Here is a 23,123-nt window from a genome sequence, read left to right as displayed (position 1 = left end):
AGAGTTCAGATCGAATGTGCCAGTTAGCATGCACTATGCCATCTCTCCCCTTCCTCTTAGCCTGAAGACCCGGATTTGTAAACCCAACTACTCATTTTCTCTGACCTGGGGTATAAAGAAGCCAGTCTGCAATGCTAACAGGAAAAGAGAACCCTTAGTGCCGGGCTTGTGGCTCCGGCCCTCTTCCCACCCGAGGCTCCAGGCTCCGGCAGAGCCCACAGCTCCCCTGGGCCTCATGGGCACACAGGCTGCTCCATCAAACCCCGGAGAGTTACGAAGTGATAGGCCCTGGCCCAGCACAGCTTCAAGCCCAAAGCCAAATGTGTGCTCAGCCTGTTTGCAGCGGTGCCAATGGGGACACTGACACCTGTGGAGTAGAGTGCCAGGGTTAGAGACGCTCGAGTTGCCCTATTAGACAGCTCAGTGTGAACAGTTTAAGGACATCTTTGTGTTCCTTGGGAGTTCTCTTACACGTGGACCTGAGGGAGCACGTCTCCCTCCATGTGATCTGCTATTCCCAAGGAGGACTTTTACCACTTTCATGTTGCCAGGTGGACACATGCGTTCACTACAGGCTTCGATGGAGTTAATATAATGGAGAATATATATTTTCCAATTTTAATTGTGGTTAAATACATATAGCATAAACTTTGCCATCTTGATCGTTTCCTGGAGTACAATTCCGTAGTATTAAACTTTGTACAGTCAAGCTTGCCAACTTCTTCATTGTGTGAAACTGCAACTCTTTTTAAAAAATATTTTATTTATTTATTTGACAGACAGAGATAACAAGTAGGCAGAGAAGCAGGCAGAGAGAGAGGAGGAAGCAGACTCCCCACTGAGCAGAAGGCCCGATGTGGGGCTTGACCCTGAGATCATGAGCTGAAGGCAGAGGCTTTAACCCACTGAGCCACCCAGGTGCCCCGAAACTGCAACCCTATACCAAGTTAACACGAACTCTCCATTCCCCCCTCCCCCAGCCCTCTGCACCCACCCTTTTACTTCTGTCTCTATGACTTAGACCTCTCTAGGGGTCTCATATAAGTGGAATCATACAGTATTTGTTCTTTTGTCACTGCTTTTGTAGAATATATCTTTTTGAAGGCTCTTTATACACAAACATGAAATGGTTTTAAATGACAGCAGAAACTAGAAACAGTTTAAGGATTGGCTCTGAACTAGATTGTAACTATGGACCAGATTGGAAAGAAATACTTCTTTTTCTCCAAGTAAAAACAGGAAAAATGGATTAAGAAAGACGAGGAACCAGAAATGAAGGAAGGGAAAATGAAGCAACACAAACCCAGTAGGGTTTTCTGGAGGAAACTGTCCTAATAGTGTAAGTGAACAAAACGTGTGTTCCTTCGCAGTGGAGGCCTGGTGAATTTCAATCCATTCAAAATTCAGATATTTACACCAAAACTTTCAGCGGGGACTTATTGATTCTGTTTGTGTGGATACAAAGACCTCCGGAGATGAGCCGCAAAGGTCCGAGGCTTACTGGGGAGGACAATACAAACAAGGCTTGAAAACTAACAAGGTTGTAGGGCCCAGAAACCGAAGAGAGACAACGTGTGGCCAGTTTTGTGATCAGGGCTCCCACGTCTCTGTAGATGCAAAACTCTTCAGATTTTCTACTTCTTGAGCCCATTTTGGTAAGCTAAGTTTCTTCTAGAAGTTGGTCCTTTTCACCCAAATGTTCACACCGATTGGGATAAGTTGTTGGGCATAGTCTCTTTGAGTAACGTCTATGGGTCAAGGGGACAGGCCCTGTTTGTTCCTGACATTGGCGGTTTACACCTGCGTTCCTGGTGCTTTCAGCCTCCCTCCGCCAGCCGAACCCCTGCTGCCCGTGGCCCCGACTTCTCGGCTGAGGACAACCTCCATCCTTCTAGTTGCTCAGGCCCCAAACTCTGGAGTCGGCCTTGGCTCCTTCCTTTCTCCAACTGCTTCCACCAAGTCCACCAGGAAATCCTGTTGGCTCTACCTGCAGAAGCTTCCAGGCACCCGACACTCCTGCCTATCCTGCTGGCCTGGCCCTTCCATGGTGAAGCCATCACCGTCTCTCACCTGGACCGCCCGAGTGCTTCTCACCTGATCGCCCCACTTCTGCCTCAGCTGTTTCCCCTCTCAGGACAGCAGCCAGGTCACATCGTGTCACGTTTCCCTGAAAACGGTGCAGGGCTGTGCATCATTCCCAGTGAAAGCCAACATGTGAAAAATGGACTCCAGGACACACATGCTCTGGCCTCTGCCCCCTCTCTGACCTTTCTTCTTTCTAGTCTCCACTCACTCTTCTTTTGTTACCCTGGTCTCCAGAACAGGGAGGATACTGTTGTTTGAAGATCCCAGGCATGTTCCGGCCCCAGGGCCTTTGCATTTACTTGCTGGTTCTCTCCTGGGTTGTCTTCCTCCGATCTCTACATGGCCCCCTCCTTCCTTCCTTCCTTTAAGTCTTTGCTCCCATAGCCCTTTCTCAGGGAGGCCCCCCGGATGCCCTGTGAAAATGGACACCCATTCCCTTTCTACCCTGCCACCCCCAACCCCTGTGTCCCATTTCCCTTTCCCTGTTCTCCGTCCTACTTGTCACAGCTTACTTATGATGTCTGGTGGCCACGCTCTCTTCCCCTGATACTCGATGAGTATCTGTGGAATGCATGGTTGACTGAATTCTCTGTATCAAATACTGTGCTGGAACTTTTCCAAAGGATGATCTCCTTCAAGCTTTACAGCAAGTACATGTCATCCCCTCTTCCTGATAAGGACACGTGCTCAGAGATGGTGACTGACTCGCTCAAGGTCACAGAGGGCAGGCGTGACAGCACTCCAGGAGGCCCACAGCAGATGGGGGGAGATTAGGGGCCTGAGCTGAAGAGAATGGAGATTGGACCACAAAGAGGACATTGGCCGGAGGGGGACTTGGTCAGCTGGAGGGTGAAGCAAATCTGATTGTTGTCGGGTTCTGAGGTGAGCAGTTCAGGATGCCGTGGGACAGTCACGGGAACGGGGAAACTGTCCAATCCTTGCCTTTGGACTTTCTACACATGGTGCGTGTTGACGGATCTCCGAGGAACTCACAGTGGGAGAACTTTTCCAACCAGAAACCAAAAAGGAAACAGAGTCGCATTTGGCCACATAAAAATTAAAAGTCGATGTATGTAAATCTATTTGAAGGTCAAAGGCAATGGATGGTCTTTGAAAACGTTACGCCAGCTGCAAGAAAGCAGACACGAAAGGACAGACACCGTAGGAGCCCACCTCTGTGAGGCGCTAGAGGCTGCGGGGAGCTGGCCGTGTCTAATGGGGACAGAGTTCCGGCTTGGGACGAAGGGAAGCGCGCTGGAGACGGATGGTGTGTTGTGCTGTACACGTGCAAGTGGAGCACATGGGAAATTTGACCTGATGTACGTTTCATCGCACACACAAAAACGTCACAGACAAATGAGCCAACAGTCCCTTGCCCTGCAGCCTGAGCTGTTTCCAACACAGCCTCCGGCCCGACCCTGCAGGATGCAGGGCACGGACTCGGCACCCCCACGCCGCATCCTTTGGGAGCAGCGGGGTCAGAGACCAGGCCAGCCTGTCCTCTTGCAGCTTGGCAGCGAGGGTGTGGCGACTCGGGCAGAGTCTCCAGTGCCCCTCCCCGGGGACCCAGCGTGGGCCTCGGAGAGCACACGTGGGCGTCCAGGTGCTAGGTGACTTTCCGGGGCAGTAATCTGCTTTACGCTAAAATGAGACTTGATCTTCTGTTAGCCCTAATCATCAATTAGCACCCCACTCCCAGCGATGTGACAGCCCGGGGCTCACCGCTGACTCCAGCTCCTCTGGCCTCCGTCTCCCCCCGCCCCCTCCCCAGGTCCTCGGGCAGACCCAGCTCCATCATCAGGGTAATGCTAAACAAGGGCCAGCTCTGGGGCCCAAGCGGGAGGCTCCCCTACACATCCTGCTTCAGTTCTGCCAGACCCCCACTGAGATGGTCCCTTCCACACAAAAGGGAGGCCCTGGATGACCCTGGTCATCCCGTGGGGTCGGGGGCAGGCAGGATTGGTCATCTCCCGGCAGAAAGAGGGTGAACCTGGCCTGAGAGGGAGGGGTTGGCCCGTCCAAGGCCACCCTGCCAGTCCCTGGTGGTGCTGGGCAGAGGCCATCCCACGTCTGGTGTTCAGAAGGGGCCAGGCTCGATGGTGACCTCAGAGAAGACCCACTTTTATTTTTGTTTATTTTTCTATTTTTAAAGATTTTATTTATCCATCTGAGAGACAGAGAGTGAGCAAGTTAGAGCGAGAGAGAGTATAAGCTGGAGGAGGGGCAGAGGCAGAGGGAGAAGCAGGCTTCCCACTGAGCAGAGAGCCCGATGCCGGGCTTGATCCCAGGACCCCAGCATCATGACCTGAGCCGAAGGTGGTCGCCCAATAGACTGAGCCACCCAGGCGGGCGGCCCCAGGAGGTCACTTTTAATTCTGACGTTCTCAAAGGCTCTGATTCTTTGACCCTGGTGGGGTACGGGCAGACAAACCTCCCTGGGACCCAGGAGGAGGGAAAGGTGTAAACCTCGTCACATCAGGCTACGCTATGAGGCCTGCGCCTCACAGGGCGCCTTGAACCTGCTGTGCTCATGCTAGCTGCCCCTGCTTCTCATTCTCCTGGGTCGTTCCTGGAAGTACTGCTGGGCCATACAAGGAGTGGCCAGACTGCTTCACAGTCGAATTTAAGAATATATCCATCACCCCCCAAAAGAACCCCTGTTCCCACAAGCAGTCACAGTCTGCTGTCCACCCCCACCCCCGCCTCTGGCAACCACTCATCTGTTTTCTGTCTCCGCGGACTTGCCTCTTCTGGACATTTCCTCTCCATGGAATCATCCAGTATGGGGGCTTCCGGGTCCTCCTCCGCAGGCCGGCTCCTGGTGCCGCGGCTGGAACCCCGTCCCTGGCTACGGTGCACGGTGCCCTGCTGCACGGCCAGGCCGCGCTCTGTTCATTCATTCATTTTTCTCCTGTTTCTACATTTTGGCTTCCGGTGAGCAGTCCTGCTCTGAGTGCCCCATACATGTCCGGGACATATATCTTCACTTCTCTTCAGCAGATATCTAGGAGTGTAAGTGCTGGGGACACGTTCCCTGGGCTTTCCAGCTACCCCTGGGCAGTGAGCCCAGCTTTCCAGGCTGCCAGTGGGGCCTGGCAAGACTGTGGTCAGGACTCCTTCCTTCGATGCTACAAGGAGCTCCTAGCCTGACCCCAGGCATGTGGCAGACGCTGACCCATGCCAGGAGCCATTCTCACTTTGGGTGGCCACCCTGGGGCCCCACGGGGCTCCAGCCCCCAGGGAGGCAGCCAAGGCTTTCCCTCCACCACCTGTAGCAGCGGCCATGTCATCAGGAGCCGTAGCCTGGGGTGCTGCCGAGTCACGGCACTGAGAGTGTGCCCAGGTCTTGGCTTTCCTGAGTTTCAGGCCAACCCCAAGGAGGTGACGGAGGCAGCTGAATTTCAGGACTGTGCAGAGAGGAGCTGGCAGGACCCATGAGAGAAGATGTGCTCCCCTGTAGACGGGGACAAGGGCTGCAGACGTGGACAATCAGCATGTCAGCCAGACTACAGTGGGCGAAGAGGACCCAGGAGGCGGCCCGTCGGAACACTCTGTTGACAGGTTTGCTTTGAAGGAGGTGTGGTCGGGAGTGGTCCAAGGAAAGGTCATGAACTCAGGGGACAGAGACTTGAGCAGGTGGAATGTGAATGGGTGTGGGCACCTTCGGGGGCTCCGGAAAGTCTGCTGGGAGGGCTCCCCCGTGAGCCCCCGCCACCCCACGAACCCTCTGCTGACGTAGCTCATAGAGAGCAGGCAGTGGAAAGCAAGATGCACAGTGCAGCCTCTCCCCGCCTCACGCCAGTCCCCCTTCGCCGGGCTGGGGACCCCCGTCAGCACAGCTTGCATCCACTTGAGTCCTCGAGATGGCCTGACCCTCAGGGGGCCCCCCTTCCAGGCCTCAGCACTGCACCTCCCAGGGCTCTGCGGCAAATCAGGCAGGGAAGGCAGGTCGAGGCTCTGGGCTGCTTCCCTACCCCACGCCCCAATCTGGAGGTCTTGAAGCTTGAGTCCAGCTGACCTAAGAGCGAGTGCCAGACAGTAGGGAGGAAAGGGAGTGTGAACACGGGTGAGGGCCCACAGCAGCTCCCACAGCCACCTGCGCAAGCTGGGGGCTCCGAGTTGGGTTCCCAGAAAATCCTTCTGAGCCGCCCTTGCAGGCTCATCTTAGGAGCCAGGAGGCAAGGGGTGGGGGAGGAGGAGGTCTAAGTCCCAGGCCCAATTAAGAGATCAGGTGGGGAAGGGTTTGGGAGCTTTTAAGGTGAGGAAGCCTGGGCTGATCCCATGGGCGGGTATAAAGCGCCATGACCCCCAGGCAGCACCAGGGCTAGCAGGCACTGAGGACAGGGCTTTCTGGAGCCATGACCCAGCGGTGGGGCCCCCAAAGGCTTGCAGGTGGGCACCCGCAGCCCAGCTATGAGGACAGCACCCAGGCGAGCATCTTCACCTACACCAACAGCAATGTCACCCGAGGTGAGCGAGCAGGCGCTGTGAAGGCCGGGTCACACTGGCTGGAGCAGCCTTCCAGGGACACTGAGCCTTAGTGGCCACACAGGGGGCCACTGGCCACCCAGCCCCGTTGTGAGACTTCTCTTCCACACATCGTCCTCAGCCGAGATGGTCCTCTCGCTTAATCTTTATGATGATGTGAAATGGGGGGGGGGGCCTTCTGATCATAAAAGGACACCACAATATGGAAGCGGCATTTTCAAACCACACAGACTTCCCAGACCTTTTGAGAATCCCTGTCCCAGGGACACCCTATTTCGCTGCGGTCCCAAGCTACTAACAAGCGCTCATTTCGTTCAGTTCTGGTGCGTCTGTCTGGATGCACTGCCCTGAGCTTCCTGGGGAAGAGGCTGGGTCTGCCTCGTTTTTGCATCTCCCGAAGCCAAAAGGAGGCAAACAGTGGGAGCGGGAGGCTGGGCAGCTGACCCGGAGGCGGGTGAGTGACTTCTCCAAGCTTAGGGTTGGAAGGGACAGCAGCAGTCATCTTGTCCAACAGTGCACCCGGCGCCCGCAGCCTTTGGCTGCGCATTCTTGGGGAGGAGGCTCGCGTGGCTCCCAGGGCAGCTCTTCCGCTGCAGGGGCGGCATGAATTATGCCCCGGGAGTGGGCCAGTCCAAAAGCTTTGCATGCAAGCCCTGGAAAGAGCTGAGGACACCGGTGACCCCTAGCCCCTGGCCCCCCTTCCCCAGTCGCTCCTCCAAACCAAAGACCATCTGTTCCTTCGGGAATGTCTCACGTGCCGTGGTGTCCAGAAGCCACACCAGCTCCTTGACAGCCAGGGTTCCCGGGCCAAACTAACTGAGACCCCCGAAGTTTGCTCTGACCCGATTGGACATGCAAACAGTGCTCTCCCCGGAGGACCCTAGGGCTTCACTGAGGCCTGAGGTTCCGTTTTGTCCTCCCCCCAAACTCGAGTACCGACTGAAGCGGAGGCCAGTGTGTAACACCCCCCACCCCGATTTCTGGAAGCAGGTCTGAGATATCACACCCTTCCCTCTGCAAATCTCCAGGGGAAAGGACTCTTTAGAAATGTAACCGCAGCACCATTGTCACACCTAGAAGGTAACGTGGCCTTAGTATCATCCAATCTCCTAGTCGGTATTGAAAGAAAAGTCACACATTTTGTTCTCCCTTTGCCTGAGCCACGCTCAGATTGACCGCTCTGTTCCCATCCCCTTTGAATTTCAAGGCTCCCCTCTCCCTCCTTGTAACTGATTTGTCGAAGGAAAGGGGTCACTCGTCCCTGGGCTCGTCCACTTCAGACTTCGCCGGCGGTTCCCCACAGGTGGCTTTCCCCCACCTCGTTTGTCATTACATTGGTGCAAATTGGTAGTTGCTCGGAAGATCTGCTTGGAGGTCAGTTGGATCCGCTGGGTGTTTTGGCAACAGCTCTCCACTAGGACGGCGGCGGCCCTTTGCCTGGGGAGTTGGCAGCTGCTGTCATTCTGGTTCCTTTACCTCCCACGTGCATCCATAGCTATTTCCCTCTGGCAAAGAGGGAACAATGCCCTCATCGACTCCTGGGTTCCCCAGGGGCACAGTGTGTATAGCAAAGGCGAGAGAAATGCCCCTTCTTTCTTTTTATTGCTCCGATTCCAAAGTGATGATTTGGTTTCCCAGCAGAGCCAGCTGGGGTTGACCTCGGCGGCGTCTCCTTTCCTCCCACTCGGAATCCTGTCCTCAAGGGCTTTGCCTGGAAGAATTAGAATATCATTTAATTACTCATTTGTTTGATCTCAAAGACACTCACAACGGTCTCAGAATAAGGACACCAACACTACCATCAACAATGTGATTACCCAAAACTTAGGTGTTGGACAGGTCTATTTATCTAGTGTCTTTCCAAGTCCTTTAGAATAATCTAATGTTCCAGTTCCAGTTCAAGTCCTTTAGAATACTCCCTTCCTATGTGATTATGCCTCTGAGTGGATATGCATTTAGTTTCTTTTGTTTTATTTTGGATTTTCTGGGATTGCTTTTTTTAAAAAAAAATGTTGTTTTTATTTTTATTTTTTAAGGATTTTATTTATTTATTTGACACAAAGAGGGAGGTCACAAGTAGGCAGAGAGAGACAGGGGGAAGCAGGCTCCCTGCTGAGCAGAGAGCCCGATGCGGGGCTCGATCCCACAACCCTGGGATCATGATCTGAGCCGAAGGCAGAGGCTTTAATCCACTGAGCCACCTGGGCACCTTAAAATTTAATGTTGTTTTTAAATTATGTAATAAAATACTTACAAGATCGCACATTAAAATCTAGAGAACAAGGTCTATTCAAGGAAATCTTGCTTCCTTGTCTGCTCCCACACCTAATTCCCTCCCCGCAGAGTTTTCTTTAGAACCTGTTCTCCTGGTCAAAAAATTAAAAAAAAAAAAAAAAAAGAACCTGTTCTCCTGTGAGTTCACTGTGATACCCATTTGTGTACGAAATTCTTTCTGTAGACGACCCTCTTCTGTCTTCCCACCTTCAGAGCCCTCCTCTCCCCTCCCCCACTGCACACTGCCCTGTCCCCTCTTGTCCCTGCCCTGCCCAATTTGGACTCCATGGGCTATCTGGGAAGGGTGCTCTGGCGGCCTCATTTTGAAATTATCCCCAAGCCAGAGTGTTCCAAACACCTCCTAGTTCCAGCTGCTGTTCTCAAACTGACCTGCTGTAGTTTCCGGGGACAGTGTGTTGGCAATTTGGTGGGGAATGGTCTCTGTTCCCCCGTCTATCAGCAACCCCATTGTTTCCCTCTGCTTCCTTCTGCACAGAGACTCGTACCACGCAGGCCTTTGATACTCAGGGATCTGGTCCCAGGGAGCCATTGTTGCCGTGGGGTCCACTTGTGCTGGCGGGGGGAGCGAGATCTACCCCATTGCTCATAGCCAGGGGACCCAAGGAAGCCTTTTTCTTTTCTTTTTTTTACTAACATATAATGGATAGTTTGTTTCAGAGGTGCAGGTCTGGGATTCATCAGTCTTACACAATACACGGTGCTAAAACTGGTTTAAGTTGGGCTTTTGAAACACACCACGGAGTCGTCCTGGTAAACCTGGGGCTCCGCGTGGATGCTTTCCTAGGCGCTGCACGGCCCTGTTGGATGGTGGTGGGCACCAGCTTATAACCCCTTCCCCCATTCTGCCAAAAATGATGGTGGTGAAAAAGGTCCTTCCAAAACAGAGAGGTGCAGAGCTACTGTGTTGTAGTCAAGGGGAGCTAGCCCTTCTTTTCAATCGGTGTGCATTTCCTAGGGCCGCCTTGACCAAGGCCCCCACACCGAGTGGCTCAAACGAACGAAATCCCTTCCCTCACAGACCAGGTGTGGGCAGGCGTGGCTCCTCCTGGCGGCTCTGAGGGACCGTCGGCTCTGGGCCTCTCCTCTAGTTTCTGGTGGTCACTGGCCATCAGTGGCGTTCCTGGGCTTGGGGAAACCTCACGTCGAGCTCTGTCCCCCTCCTCATGTGGCCTTCCCCTGCGTGCCCATCTCTGTATCCAAATGACCCCCTTTTAGAGGGACCCGGTCCCGTTGGCTCAGGGCCCCACCCTAACGACCTCATATAACTCGATGGCCTCTGGGTAGACCCTGTGTCCAGATAAGGTTACACTCGCACGTGCTGGCGGTCAGGACTCCGACATGTCTTTTGGGGGGGATACAATTCGACTCAAAACTCATTCGTTCATTCTCCGAACACCGATTGTGTGCTGGCCCTGCGTGTGAGATGGAAAATGGGACACGTGCATGGGTGGCTCCGATACCGGCTAGAAGGTCACAGAGGAGCGTGGAGACGGTGGTCCCGAGGGGCCAAGCTGCCGCTCAGCTCCCGGAGGACAAGCATCGCTCTGCCAAGGCAGAGAGGGCCGGGGAGGGCATAGCCGTGCCCCTGCCGTAATGCTGGTCCCCAGCTCCTGTCCCCACTCTGCGCCTCCTGCCTTGCAGGCCCCTTCGAAGGCCCCAATTATCACATCGCTCCCAGGTGGGTGTACCACCTCACCAGCGCCTGGATGATCTTCGTGGTCTTTGCATCTGTTTTCACGAACGGGCTTGTGCTGGCAGCCACCATGAGGTTCAAGAAGTTGCGTCACCCCCTGAACTGGATCCTGGTGAACTTGGCAGTCGCTGACCTAGCAGAGACCATCATTGCCAGCACCATCAGCGTCGTGAACCAGATCTATGGCTACTTCGTGCTGGGCCACCCTCTGTGTGTCGTGGAGGGCTACACTGTCTCCTTGTGTGGTAAGCCAGGCTCGGGGTCCGCTCTGTGTAAAGGACACACTCATGCAGCAACCCCGGGGGTGTGCCCAGGGTACATATTTGAAGGGAGACGAACCTGCAGGGTGAACTGAGCTGGGATCATTATGGGGTGGGATGGTTGCCTTCCAGCAAGCAGGCCTCCCAAGTGCCTACCCTGAGACGGGCTTGTTTGTGCGGCTGGCATGGGAGGAGACAGCTACAGCTCCAGACAATCCCAGAATCGTGTGGGAGGGAAGGGCTCTGGTCACGGCAAACAGAACTTGTGCTCAGGTCAGAGACATGTGCCCTCTAGCTCACCTGTGCCAGCTTTCTCCAGGGAAGGAAGCACGTCCCATTCGAGCTCTTGGGATATTGGAACTAGATCCCAGATCCCCTTCCCCACCCCCAACGCTAACACCTCTGTGGGCCTTGGCTCTGTCCGGGTCTGGGTCGACATCCGCAAAGAAGAGACCACGTGCTGGGCGCAAGAGTATAGGGACCCCGCTGCGAGGTCGTTCCAAGTCCTGGCAAGAGGGGTCGCTATCCCAGTTGTGATCACATGGCACCATCAGTTCTCTCAGAGGAGCTGGAGGAGACAATGGAGGGCCTGAATCTTAAGTCAGCCAGACAAGCAGGGAGCTGGGGCGAGACAGGAAGGAGAGCCCGGGGCCGCCGGCACGGGACAGAAGGAGGGGTGCGGAGGCTGGAGCGGGGGCTGGGCCTGCACACGTGGGGGTCCGGGCGGGGGGCTGCCACGAGGCCGGGTTTCTTTCTCTGGGGCCCACAAGGAACAGGAGGACAGGCAGGCCTGCTGAGGCTGAGATCCCCTCCGGGAGCTCTTGTGCCAGACCCCCATGAAAGAATGGAGGCCTGAGGGTTGCAGCTCGGTGCCCATCCAAGAAAACAGAGAGCCTAAGGGCCACGGGGCTTGGCACATGCAGCCCTGTGTCTCCGGGCCCCCGGCTGTCACACCAGCTCTTCTGTCTGAGAAGCTTCCCAGAACCATGGTCATCATTCCTGGGTCCTTGGTTCCCACATCCATCTTGGGTTTGCCTAATTGCTACATAAACTGATCTGCAGTCCGCATTCCGAGGAGGTGGAGATTAGAAGAGAAAACAAAGACACAGGACGCCAAGGGCCTGGGGAAGGGGGGGGGGTCTCCTGGCCCCAGACTTGAATCCTTCACGCCGTGAATGCCACTGAATTAGGTTACCACACCACGCCTCCATTTTCCCATCTGTAAAATGGGGGCAGGACTTGGGGGCGAAGAGAAGCTCACAGTGCAGGGGTGGACGCTGTCCCCCTGTATCGAACTGCCTCTCATTACGGATGACAGCCCAGCACTCTCCCAAAGGTACAGACGGGGCTGCCCAGGGAAGGTGAAGCAGAGAAAAATCCATCCCCAGTTCCAAGTGCTCAGTGCACCTTTATCTCCACTTGGATCGGTCTCTGGTTGTGTCAGGAGTCCCCACTCGCTTCTGTCTCTGACTGAGGTCTGTTTTCGAGTCACAGAGGTGCCGAGGAGCCTGGGGACCCCTCCTCAGGAGAATGTTTACCAACGCGCGCAACAAGATGCATAGGATTACAAAGGAATCCAGTGATATTGAAATATAATCATCAAAGTATCAAATATTGATTAGTGGCATAGTCCTTCATTAAAATTATTAGCAAATGTATTATTTAGAAGTATGAATGATACCATTCTTTATTAAAGTACCAGATAACTGGATCTGGCCGGACAGCCCCTGCGATTGCCAAGTGGAAAGGAATGTAGTGATATTGGGAAATGTGTGCCGCCTCTGGAGAGTGACCAAGTCCCAGGCATTGCTGATGACGCGGTGCTAATAACGGAAGGAAATGCCCAGTGTCTGCTAGAGGTTGCTGCAAACAACGCTGTCTTTTTTCCTGCCCCAGTTCGTGGAGCCCTGAATGCTGCCCACAGACGTCCAGCGTGTAAGCAGGACAGAAGACACCATCTCCACCTGCCAGGTGGTGGGCAGTGGTGGGAGATCTGGGAGCCTAAACAAATGTGCAGAGTGGCAGAAAGGGCACAGGTCGCTGGACATGTCGTGTTTCCTTGCCCTTGGCCGGGACCACAGCACCTCAGTGCAGTCACGTGGGTGTGTCTGTGGCCATCGGGAGGGGCATCGGCGTCCGAAGAAGGGCTGGTGGCCAACGGGAAAAGAGCTAGGAAGCGGGGTGGCACTGGTCCGAGAGGAAAGAATGGGGAAAGGGGGGTGTCAGAGAAGTTGAGCAAGACACCCACTGCCCCCCGGACCCAAATACACTTCTGGGGAAAATTTGGTGTTGCAGGTAGGTGTCGGCTGGTCTGGATGGAAGGAGGGACTTTGGAGGCTCAAAGCCCTCATCTGCCTTCTGTCCCCTGCAGGGATCACGGGTCTCTGGTCCTTGGCCATCATTTCCTGGGAGAGGTGGATGGTAGTCTGCAAGCCCTTCGGCAACGTGAGGTTTGATGCCAAACTAGCCATCGCAGGCATTGCCTTTTCCTGGATCTGGGCTGCTGTGTGGACAGCCCCACCCATCTTTGGCTGGAGCAGGTGAGCTCGCTGGGAAGGCAGCTGCTTCAGGGCACAGGGTGAAGGACGGTGGGGGAGGGGCAGACTGCCGATTCCCTCTGGGAACTTGGGGCAAATTGCTTCCTGTTTCTGGGCCTCTGTGATCCCATGAGTAAAGCAAGGATGGACCCAGCTCTCCCTGGGACCCCTCTGAGGGTGCAGTGTCTACAAATGTATAAATCTGTCTGCCTGTGGTCTCAGAGGTTCTGGAAAGGTCTGTTTCCCCCAAGCGTGAACCGCTTGTGGGAGCACACAGAGAAAGGCAATGAGTTCGAGCCCTGGGAGGATCTGTAAGTAAAAGCAGGGCCCCTTAAACCACTCTGCCCCAGGCCTCTTTCTCAAACATTCCAAGGAGCCTCCCTTTCAGAGGCTTGCTTGGGTTGTCTGTATAGCTGGGCCTGTAGGTCATTGGTGTGTTGGCCGGGCCGTTTCTTTGGGGACTCAGATGTTATGAGTACTTTACCACAATAAAAAAAAAAAAGGGGGGGGGGTAGAGGTGCCTGGGTGGCTCAGTGGGTTAAAGCCTCTGCCTTCGGCTCAGGTCATGATCCCAGGGTCGTGGGATTGAGCCCCGCATCGGGCTCTCTGCTCAGCAGAGAGCCTGCTTCTCCCTCTCTCTCTGCCTGCTTCTCTGCCTACTTGTGATCTCTGTCAAATAAGTAAATAAAATCTTTAAAAAAAAAAGAGAGACCTAGAACTGGACAAAGGTTTACCAAAATCCTACCCACAGGTTTCCTTTGGGGGCGATGAAGGTGCTGGAGAACTAGATAGAGGCGGTGATTCACAACACTGTGAATGTACCAGACACCACTGAACTGCTCGCTTCAGGAATGGTTAATTCATGTCATGTGAATTTGACCATAATTTTTGAAACCAAACAATCCAGGGGCGCCTGCCTGGCTCAGTCCGTTGAGCAGCCGACTCTCGGTTTTGGCTCAGGTCGTGGTCTCAGGCTCCCGGGATGGAACCCCGTGTTCCCCCTGCTATGAGCAGGGAGCTGCTTTAAGGATTCCATCTCCCTCTCCCTCTGCCCCTCCCCCCTCTCTAAAATAAATGGATGGAACTTTAAAAAAGCAAAACCCAGCCATCTTGCCACCCAGGTCGGTGGCGCGCCTGGCCTGAGGGGTTCCCAGGCCACCCTGCCTGCATCAGGACAGGCTGCCAGCCCTTCTCTGCAGGTACTGGCCCCATGGCCTGAAGACGTCGTGCGGCCCAGACGTGTTCAGTGGCAGCTCGTACCCAGGGGTGCAGTCCTACATGATCGTCCTGATGATCACGTGCTGTATCATCCCACTCAGCGTCATCATCCTCTGCTACCTCCAAGTGTGGCTGGCCATCCGCGCAGTAAGCCCCCAAACCCTCTAGGCTTCCCCGCACCCACCCCCCTGGCCTGGCAGGATCCTGAGGGCCAGAGAGCTTAGGGCTGGCACAGAGGATCACCCAGTCCTCTCTCCTGCCCTCAAACCACACAGGAGCCCTGCAGTTCCTTGGGAGCAGCCCCTGCAGCCCGGACTCCCTTATCCTTGCCCCTGCGAGATGGGCGGGAACAGCCCCCCTTCACGTGGGGTCCAATAAGGGAGCAGAGCTGCCTTTCCTCCCTGACCCAGGATGGTTCCCCTCTGGGGGGGAAGCCGGCCTTTCCCGGGGAGTCCCGTGCAGCCAGCTGTATCCACAAGCAAAACATGTATCCATAAGGTCTTTCTAGAGTGAAGGCCACAAGCTCCCTGCCTTCAGCCTGTGATGTGCCCCTGCCCCGCTTGCCCGCCCCCAGCCCCACTGGCAGGTGGGGATCAGAGGCAACCTAGCTGCCTCCCGCAGGAATCCAGCCATGGCTTGAACCGTGTTAGCTCTGGGCTGTGTCCTTGCCCACCGCAGGCAGTGTCCAGCCTCTGGGTCTCCTCACGCTCAGCCCGTCAGACCTGAGCACTGGAGGGGACACACTGGTAAGGGACCGCGTGAGGCTAAGAATGGCCTCCTTGGCTCCTTCCCAAACTCCTTTTGTGTGGCTTGGCCCTTATCCCCAGGGCCAGCTGTGTGCCGCCTCCAAGCCTCCCTCAAGGCCAGCCCTGTCCGGCCTAAGCCCGGCTGCGGCCTTCCTCAGGTGAGAGCTGGCTGCTGATCGGCACGGGGGGGCCCATCGCCCTCTCTCCATCACTCCCCATCCCGGTGCTGACTCCTTGACTCACGGCCCAACAACAGCCACAGAGTCCCCGGGCTGCGGTGGGGGGATAGGAGCCCAGAGGGACTCCACTCCCCAGGTCCAGGCATGAATCTCTGTCTCCCCCAGGTGGCAAAGCAGCAAAAAGAATCTGAGTCCACCCAGAAGGCGGAGAAGGAGGTGACGCGCATGGTGGTGGTCATGATCTTTGCGTACTGTGTCTGCTGGGGGCCCTACACGTTCTTTGCATGCTTCGCCGCTGCCCATCCTGGCTACGCCTTCCACCCCTTGGTGGCTGCCCTGCCAGCCTACTTCGCCAAAAGTGCCACTATCTACAACCCCATAATCTATGTCTTTATGAACCGGCAGGTAAGTCACATCGTCGGCAGGACAAGCTAGAAATTGACTGCAGAAAATCCCAGGGAGGGCCCCCACCTGGAATCATGTCTGGGGGACCCTGTTAATGACATCTAGGACAACAACCAGGGAAAGCTCAGCTAAGTCCCCGCTCTGGATTCTTCCAGGGTCTCGACCCAAGGGTGGCCGCCACAGGGCATCCTGTATGCTGCAACCGTCCCCTTCTGTTGGCCGTAGGGCCATCCTGGAGCTCGAACACGCAGGGAATGCCTGAATACGTTTACCCTGCCTGTGCCCGTTTTGCCTTTATAAGCACAACTCTCCTCTTGATTGTCATCTATCTGTCCGTCTTGAAAGCCTTCAAGAGGCCCTGCTTGGCTGTACTGACATGTGGCTTGGGTGACTTTATGGTTTAGTTCAGGGGAACATGCTGTGCCTGCCCAAGGCCTCGGCACACGGCGGCCACCAGGGGCTGGCACGTGGAGCCTCAGCAGTGAACCGCCCAGGACCCCTAGACCTCACGGTGGGTTACAGGGGACAACTGAGGCTCTGCGCCTTCTGAGTACGGTTTGCCCCATTCTTCCTTGAATCCATCAGATCTACTTCATTAAGGCACAGCTATGGGTGTGTGACTTGACGGTGACCAGAAAGGTCCATGGGCCAGAAACCACCCTCAAGGAGGTCTTGCATTCCACCAGACCCAACTCCCATTCCTCCCAAATGGCTCTTCTCTGTTCCTCCACTTCATGGTTGGCCCATGGCTCCACGCCCTCTGACCTGGCCCTGACTCCCTGTAGAGTTCATTGAGCGCACACTCCTTGGGTCATGTTCAAATATTAAGTAGGACCAGTGCTGGAGTTGATTCCCCAGGACTCCACTGCTGGCCCCTCAATACCTCGAGTGTAGCTCTAGCCCTGACTCCTGTTTCCTGGCTTTCCCGAGGGTCTCTTGTTAAGTCTGGCTTTTGTTTATGAAAGCCTAGGCCATCTCGACTTGTACCGTGTTTGCTTGAGTCTTTCCGTCCTCCCCTTCCAGAACTCCCTCTCCTAGGCCAGACTTCTGCACTTCTGGACCCCTCCAGGCTTTCAAACTTTGCTTTCACCCTTTCCACATTGTCATCTCTTGCTGCTGCATTCAGAGAGAGTTTTCAGTAATGGTGCTCCATGGGACGGAGAACGTTCCTCTTTTTCTCCACTGCTGACCACCCCCCCGGGACACAGTCTGGCGCCGAGTGGGTACTCAGGAGGTGGATGTCGAATGAATTCCTCAGCTAAATGAATTCCGCTATTTGGCCCATTTCTTGTGTTATTGATTTCAGTAACTGTGTATTTTCTTTGTTAGAGTTTTGATCTTGGAGGGAGCTGGAGGTAGCCAAGAATAAGCCTGGAATGTACAGGAGATGCCTCCGATCTGCATTCTCAAGGCACTGTGGTTAGCTCAGTGATGACATGAGACTTAATCTGAGAAATGAATACATTCCAGATCTCTTTATGGCCAAGCAGCAAAGATGGCGGCCCTCCTGATGCTGGAAGATTCTCATGGTTAAAGACATGAGATAGCGGCTAGACTGTTATCAGCCTAGTTCTGTGTGTCCTCAAAGCGGATGGAATGGAAACGAGATGACAATCGCATGCCTTTTCACTGAAATGGCTCCGAGTCTCTTCCCAGACATTCTGGAAGCAGGTCATCCTATGCAGGGGCCCCTTAGCTGGCATCATCGTTGGTTTCTGTACCAGCTTCCTGAGGCTCCCGTAACAAAGTGTCACACACTGGAGGGCTTAAACCAGCAGAACTCTTTTCTCACCCAGTTCTGAAGGCCGGAAGTCTGAGGTCAAGGTGTGGGCAAGGTTGGTTCCTTTTGAGGGCTCTGAGGGTGACCCTGGCTTCTGGCGGTGGCCAGTAACACTTGGTGCTCCTTGGCCTGTAGACAAGCCACCCTGATCTCTGCCTTCACGTGACCTTCTCTCTGAGTCTGTGTCTAAATTCCCTTCTTCTAATGACGCTAGTCATTGGATTAGGGCCCACTTTACTCTAGCATGACCTCATGGTAATGTACATCTTAATCACATCTACAAGGATTCTATTTCCAAATAAGGTCATGTTCACAGGCTCTGGTTAGGACTCGAACATAGCTCTGGGACATGGGGAGCAGAGTCACAATCTGACCCGTGACAGTCACCGTCAGACTCTAAATTAAATGACTCAGATGAACGAACAGGCAGGAGTAGACCATCGCCACATGTAAGTGACAGCCTCGGGCTCCTCTACTCTCCGTACAGGGTTCGGAATAGTGGAAGAGAGGGTGTTCAGTCATCCAGGTGACCCTTATTGAACACCTTCCTCAGAATTCCCCAAGAATGACTTTTAGCAGAGTACATGGCTCTTTCTGCTCTGTTGAGTAACACTTTCTGTCCTGCCAGTTTCGAAACTGCATCTTGCAGCTTTTTGGGAAGAAGGTGGACGATAGCTCTGAACTCTCCAGCGCCTCCAAGACAGAGGCCTCGTCTGTGTCTTCAGTGTCACCTGCATGAGTGTCTCCCAGCCATGACAACAACAAGGTCTGCTCCCACCAGGAAACATAACCCCTGCCCCCACACCAGCACTTTCGCTGCCACCCCCTCCGCCACCCCTTCTTCTCTATCCCTGTGAAAGGAATGTAGTTTCTCTTTGCCAAAAGCAACAAAGTCATAGAGGCCACCACTGCAGCCTGGGGACACCGGAGCCTCTGAGGGTCTGGTCACTGGGTCACAAGAGGTCATGAGGGGGACGGAACTGCAGATCCCCAGTTCCCAGATCAGCCTCAGACACTTTAATATTTTCAAGACTTGTGTCTGCAGATGGTATTGAAGGGTCACGAGGAAGAGAAGGGCAAGGCGGGCGAGTGCTGATGGAATCAGAAAGGGGCAGCTGGGAAGTGGCTCTCTGGGTTGGGCTGGCTGGACGCCCTTGACACCCAGAAGGCGGTACGAGCCAGCAAACCCAGACTTTAAGTCCCGTCTGATAGAGGCTTGGAGTCCTTGGAAGACAGTCTCCATCTGGAGGGGACCCAGGCCTGCCAGTCTGCGGCAGGGAGGGCGTGCCGCTTCTGCCAGGCCAGGGCCCCAAGACCGATGAGCATGAGTGTGGTGCACGTGCGCAGGCGAGAGGTCACCAGTGGCAGGGGACAGGCGCACACAGTGGAGACGAAGACCAGGAAGACGGCGGCCAGCGTGAGGAGCAGGCTCGCGCATCGGGACACAAACTTCTGGGGGCGGGTCCTGGAGCTCTCCATCATCTCCACTTGCGTGGCTCGTTGTAGCGTTTCAAGCTTAGATATGCGGTTCTTGAAAGTCTCCATGACCTCCTGCAGGTGACAAGAACGGCACCCCCACCCCATGAAGTGCAGTCACTCCCCTGAGTTCCTCAGGGGAGCACAGCAAACGTGGGCAAGCCGAAGACTTAGGAGGGAAGTCAAGAGCCTAGAGCTCTTCCATGCCAAGGGCCCTGTCCCTGCCCCGTAGCACCCGGTGTGGCTGAAGACTGAGAGGCTGGCCGGGCAGGAGCTCGCCAAGGACGGGAGTCCAGCTGAGGGTGCGGAAGACGGCGAGCCCAGTCGTCACAGGCGAGGGGAGCCCTACCCTGTGCTTGCTAACTCGGGCTCAAAAGCCACCCAGAGGGAGCTCCCCGCACCAGAAGAAGCTGCCGTGACTCACCAGCACCCCCCCAGGTGGCCCCGAAGCACCCCCAAGTATGAGAACAGCAGAGCCCAAAGCCCCAGTCCAGCTCAGGGGCGCAGCGCGAGCCGAGAGACCGGATGCTGCCAGCGCGGACACACGTGCCAGTTGCGACTGGTCCGTCTCTCCTCAGTTTGCGGGGCTTATCACTCTGCTTCTCTCACCCCGACGTCCTTCTCCCTGGCCACTTCCTTAAAAGCCCTGCCCCTCGAGGTTCTCACCCATATCTCCTTGGCTCTCTCGTAGGACAGATAGGCCATTTTCTCCTCTGCGCTCGCCAGGCTCTGCCTGAGGCGGTAGATCTCATCCAGGCTCCCCTGCAGGTGCTGGTCCGCCTGCTCCTCCAGCAGCGCTTGTCTCGGAAGCAAAAGAGAAAGTAATCGTCGCATGCGCCCGGCCCACAGGCTGTGCTGGTGGTGAGCGGCCCTGAGTCAAGGCTGCAGCCGGGTTCCGACTGCTCTGTCATCCTCTGTCCTCCTCCAGGCCGTCCTCAGCACGCCGCGAATGCACAGCGGCCGCACGCACACGGACACACAGGTCTGTTTCGCAGACAGTTAGCATTCCGCAACAGCTGTCCAAAACCAGCCACAGACTAGAAGTTGGAGAATTAAAACTCTAAACTGTCCACGCCTGCTATTAAATTCTCTGTAAGCTCCCAGCACCAGTGTTTGGTAAGCAGTACTTATTCCAGAAAAGTCTGCAGCTTACAGGGATGGAGCAGTCACAAAAGACTACATATTGTATGATTCCATTGACATGAAATGTCCAGGGGCACCTGGGTGACTCAGTCAGTTAAGCATCCGCCTTTGGTTCTGGTCACGATCCCGGCGTCCTGAGATGGAGCCCCAAGTCGTGTTCCCTGCTCCGAGGGGAGTCTGCTTCGCCCTCTCCCTCTGACCCATCCCTGCTCATGCTCTCTCTCTAAAGAGATAAATAGATAAATCTAAAAAAAGAAAGAAAGAAAAAGAAAGAGATGTCCAGAATAGGCAAATCCATAGAGACAGAAACAGAGGAGCGGTTCCTGGTACTTGGTGGGGGGTGGGGGGTGGGGGGGAGTGACTGCTCATAACATCGGGTTTCTTTTTGGAGTGATGAGAATATTCTGTATTGAGAGAATGTGATGGTTGCACAGCTCTGTGAATATACTAAAAACCACTGATTGTAAATGGGTGAATTTTATGGGATGGGAATTATATTTCAATAAAGCCGTTATTAAAACAAAAACAGGAACACCTGGTGGCTCAGTCGATTAAGTGTCTGCCCTTGGCTCAGGTCATGATCCCAGGGTCCTGGATTCGAGTCCCACATTGGCTCCCCTCATTGGACTCCTTGCTCAGCAGTGATCCTGCTTCTCCCTCTCCCTCTGCCTGCTGGTCCCCCTGCTTGTGCGCACACTATCTGACAAATAAATAAATAAGATCTTAAAACAAAACAAAGAACTGTTGCATAACTTAGTAAATTTACTAATGATCATTGAAACATACAGTTAAAATGCTACATTTTATTGCATGTAACTTATACCTCAGTAAACCTCTTAAAAACCATGAACAGAACGTCACTAACCAGTATGTATTCAACCAGCCATGTATGTAAGTTGTAAAGCACCAATACACGCGTGGGAAGATGCAGGCCCACTGAGGACGGCGAGGTGGGCGGAAGGGGGCTGGGGTTGGGAAGGGTTAGGGGCGCTGTGACAGCTTCACGCGAACTTTGTAATTACTTCTTAATAAAATCACATGTGAAGCACATATGGTAAATGCGAAGATTTAAGAGGCCCGCAGGTGGCTACATAGTCTTGATCATGTTATCCTCTACATTTTCCCCGGGTTTGGAATTTTTCATAGTTTATAAAACACTTTAAGGTTCTTCATTTGGGCACCAGGAAGGATGGGCTGGAGGCCAGAGGCCATGTGGCTTTTAGTGACGTCTTTTAGGGAAGAGCCAAAGACAGAAAGGCTGTCCCATGGGTGTGGAGTGAGAGGTGACGCTGCCGAAGCAGACAGGTGCCAGAGAGCCCTGGGGACACAGAAGGGCTGGGGCGTGGTGCCCAGTCAGATCACAGGGCTCCGGCACTCACAGGGCATAACCAGGGGTGCTGTCGCACAGACAGGAAATACGAGGCAAGGAGGTCAGTTTCGTCCTGCTTCAAGCACTTGACCGACACCCAAACGGAGTCATCGCCCAGGCACGTAATGAGCCGAACAATCAGGGAATATTCCATTGGGCTCTGCCCTACTCCTTATGGAGAAGAGACAATGCCCACGGATGGGGAGGCAGTACGGTGCCCCCTTGAAAGGACATTCTGCATACCCGTCTCTCCATTTACGTGAAGGATTCAGACACAAGAGCGTTCAAGTACATGTTCATGAATATACTCTTCACGGTTATGAAGTCACTGAAGTCAATGAATAGATTCTTCATTAACATATTTATACAAACTGACAAATATATTCTTCAGTGCGTTCTGGAATAGATTATTGAATGAGAAAATGTTGAGTCATGACAGTACTCTAGTAGTCTCCCCTTGTCTCCGGCCCCCAGCCTCCTTGGCTGTGGCACTGCTGACGCTCCTCTCCGTCCCTCCGTTAGTCAAGGACCTCTCGCTCTCCCACTCATACAGCTGCAGAGGCAAATGGACCACTCTAGAAAATGCCCTTCCAGGGGTGCTCGGGTGGCACAGTCAGTTAAGCATCCAGTTCTTGGCTTTGGCTCAGCTCGTGGTCTCAGAGTCATCGGATCAAGCCGTACAAGGTCCCGCACCAGGCTCGGCGCTCAGCACAGAGTCAGCTGTAGTTTCTCTCCTTCCCCCTACCCCTCCCCTCCATGTGCTTGCTCTCTCTCTCTGAAATAAATAAGTAAGTCTTTTTTAAAAAGAGAGAGAAAACACTCTTACAAAGACAAAATGACAACCAGCCAACAAAAATGCCCTCCAATCTTCCCAAACTGTGAAACCTTCCCTCGCCAACACGGAATGTCCTAAAGCTTATCACTGTTGAAGAAGCGTATCGTTCTCGATCATTCCTGAAGACTGGTCTTCAGTGCACTGAGCTTGAAGCTAGTGGCTTGCAACTTGAAGAAGTCTGAGATGGAGAAAGTGATGTAGGAGGGATCAAGCCCTATGGGCAGGGTGGGGGTGATGCGGTAGGGACAGAATCGGTCCTCCGGAGCAAACGTGCAGTCACACGCATGCCTACAGGAGGGAAGCAGAGGGAGCTTCTACACACAGAGGAGAGGCCCACAGGAAGACAGAACAGAGAGAGATGTGAAGATTGGAGTAATGTGACCACAATCTAAGGAGCCCGGCAGCCACCAGAAGCTGATGCAAGAACGTTCGTGGCGGCTTTATTCATCACAGCCCCAGCCTGGGGGGCTCAGTCGGTTGGGCGACCGCCTTTGGCTCAGGTCGTGATTCCGGCCTCCCAGGATCAAGTCCCACATCGGGCTCCCAGCTCAGCCAGGGGTCTGCTTCTCCCCCTGCCTTGCTCCCCTCTCATGCTTTCTCTGTCTTTCTCAAAT

General features: G+C 54.4%; 2 protein-coding genes across 4 annotated transcripts in view; one reads left to right on the top strand and one right to left on the bottom strand.

Moving 5' to 3' along the window:
• The first annotated feature begins 6,443 nt into the window (after positions 1 to 6,443).
• LOC101688955 (long-wave-sensitive opsin 1) lies at positions 6,444 to 18,742 on the top strand. The gene is made up of 6 exons (XM_004780711.3): positions 6,444 to 6,555; positions 10,510 to 10,806; positions 13,193 to 13,361; positions 14,558 to 14,723; positions 15,667 to 15,906; positions 18,315 to 18,742. The coding sequence occupies exons 1-6, from the start codon at positions 6,444 to 6,446 to the stop codon at positions 18,423 to 18,425; spliced, it is 1,095 nt and encodes a 364-aa protein (XP_004780768.1). The 3' UTR covers positions 18,426 to 18,742.
• TEX28 (testis expressed 28) overlaps positions 18,493 to 23,123 on the bottom strand; it is a 45,541-nt gene continuing 40,910 nt past the window's right edge. For 2 of the 3 annotated variants that reach the window (XM_045068131.1, XM_013050119.2), the window contains 2 exons: positions 19,829 to 19,964; positions 18,494 to 19,237 (listed from right to left, as the gene is read on the bottom strand). In XM_045068131.1, coding sequence (XP_044924066.1) covers positions 18,881 to 19,237; positions 19,829 to 19,964 — 493 coding nt within the window. In that variant the 3' untranslated portion in view covers positions 18,494 to 18,880. Of the gene's footprint in view, positions 19,238 to 19,828; positions 19,965 to 23,123 lie in introns of all 3 variants that reach the window. The other variant, XM_045068130.1, reaches the window with a different exon arrangement.

Source organism: Mustela putorius, unplaced genomic scaffold (assembly GCF_011764305.1).
Source record: "Mustela putorius furo isolate JIRA1106 unplaced genomic scaffold, ASM1176430v1.1 tig00003899_pilon_pilon_pilon, whole genome shotgun sequence".
Classification (NCBI taxonomy): Eukaryota; Metazoa; Chordata; class Mammalia; order Carnivora; family Mustelidae; genus Mustela; species Mustela putorius.
Note: the sequence above shows the minus strand (reverse complement) of the source record. Positions and strands in the feature narration are given on the sequence as shown.

Bases quoted from the DNA above. Each gene is read 5' to 3' on its own strand.
- LOC101688955 (XM_004780711.3), top strand. From the start codon at position 6,444: ATGACCCAGCGGTGGGGCCCCCAAAGGCTTGCAGGTGGGCACCCGCAG. The intron at 10,807-13,192 runs GTAAGCCAGGCT...TGTCCCCTGCAG, and splicing joins CTACACTGTCTCCTTGTGTG to GGATCACGGGTCTCTGGTCC. The intron at 13,362-14,557 runs GTGAGCTCGCTG...CCTTCTCTGCAG, and splicing joins CCCATCTTTGGCTGGAGCAG to GTACTGGCCCCATGGCCTGA.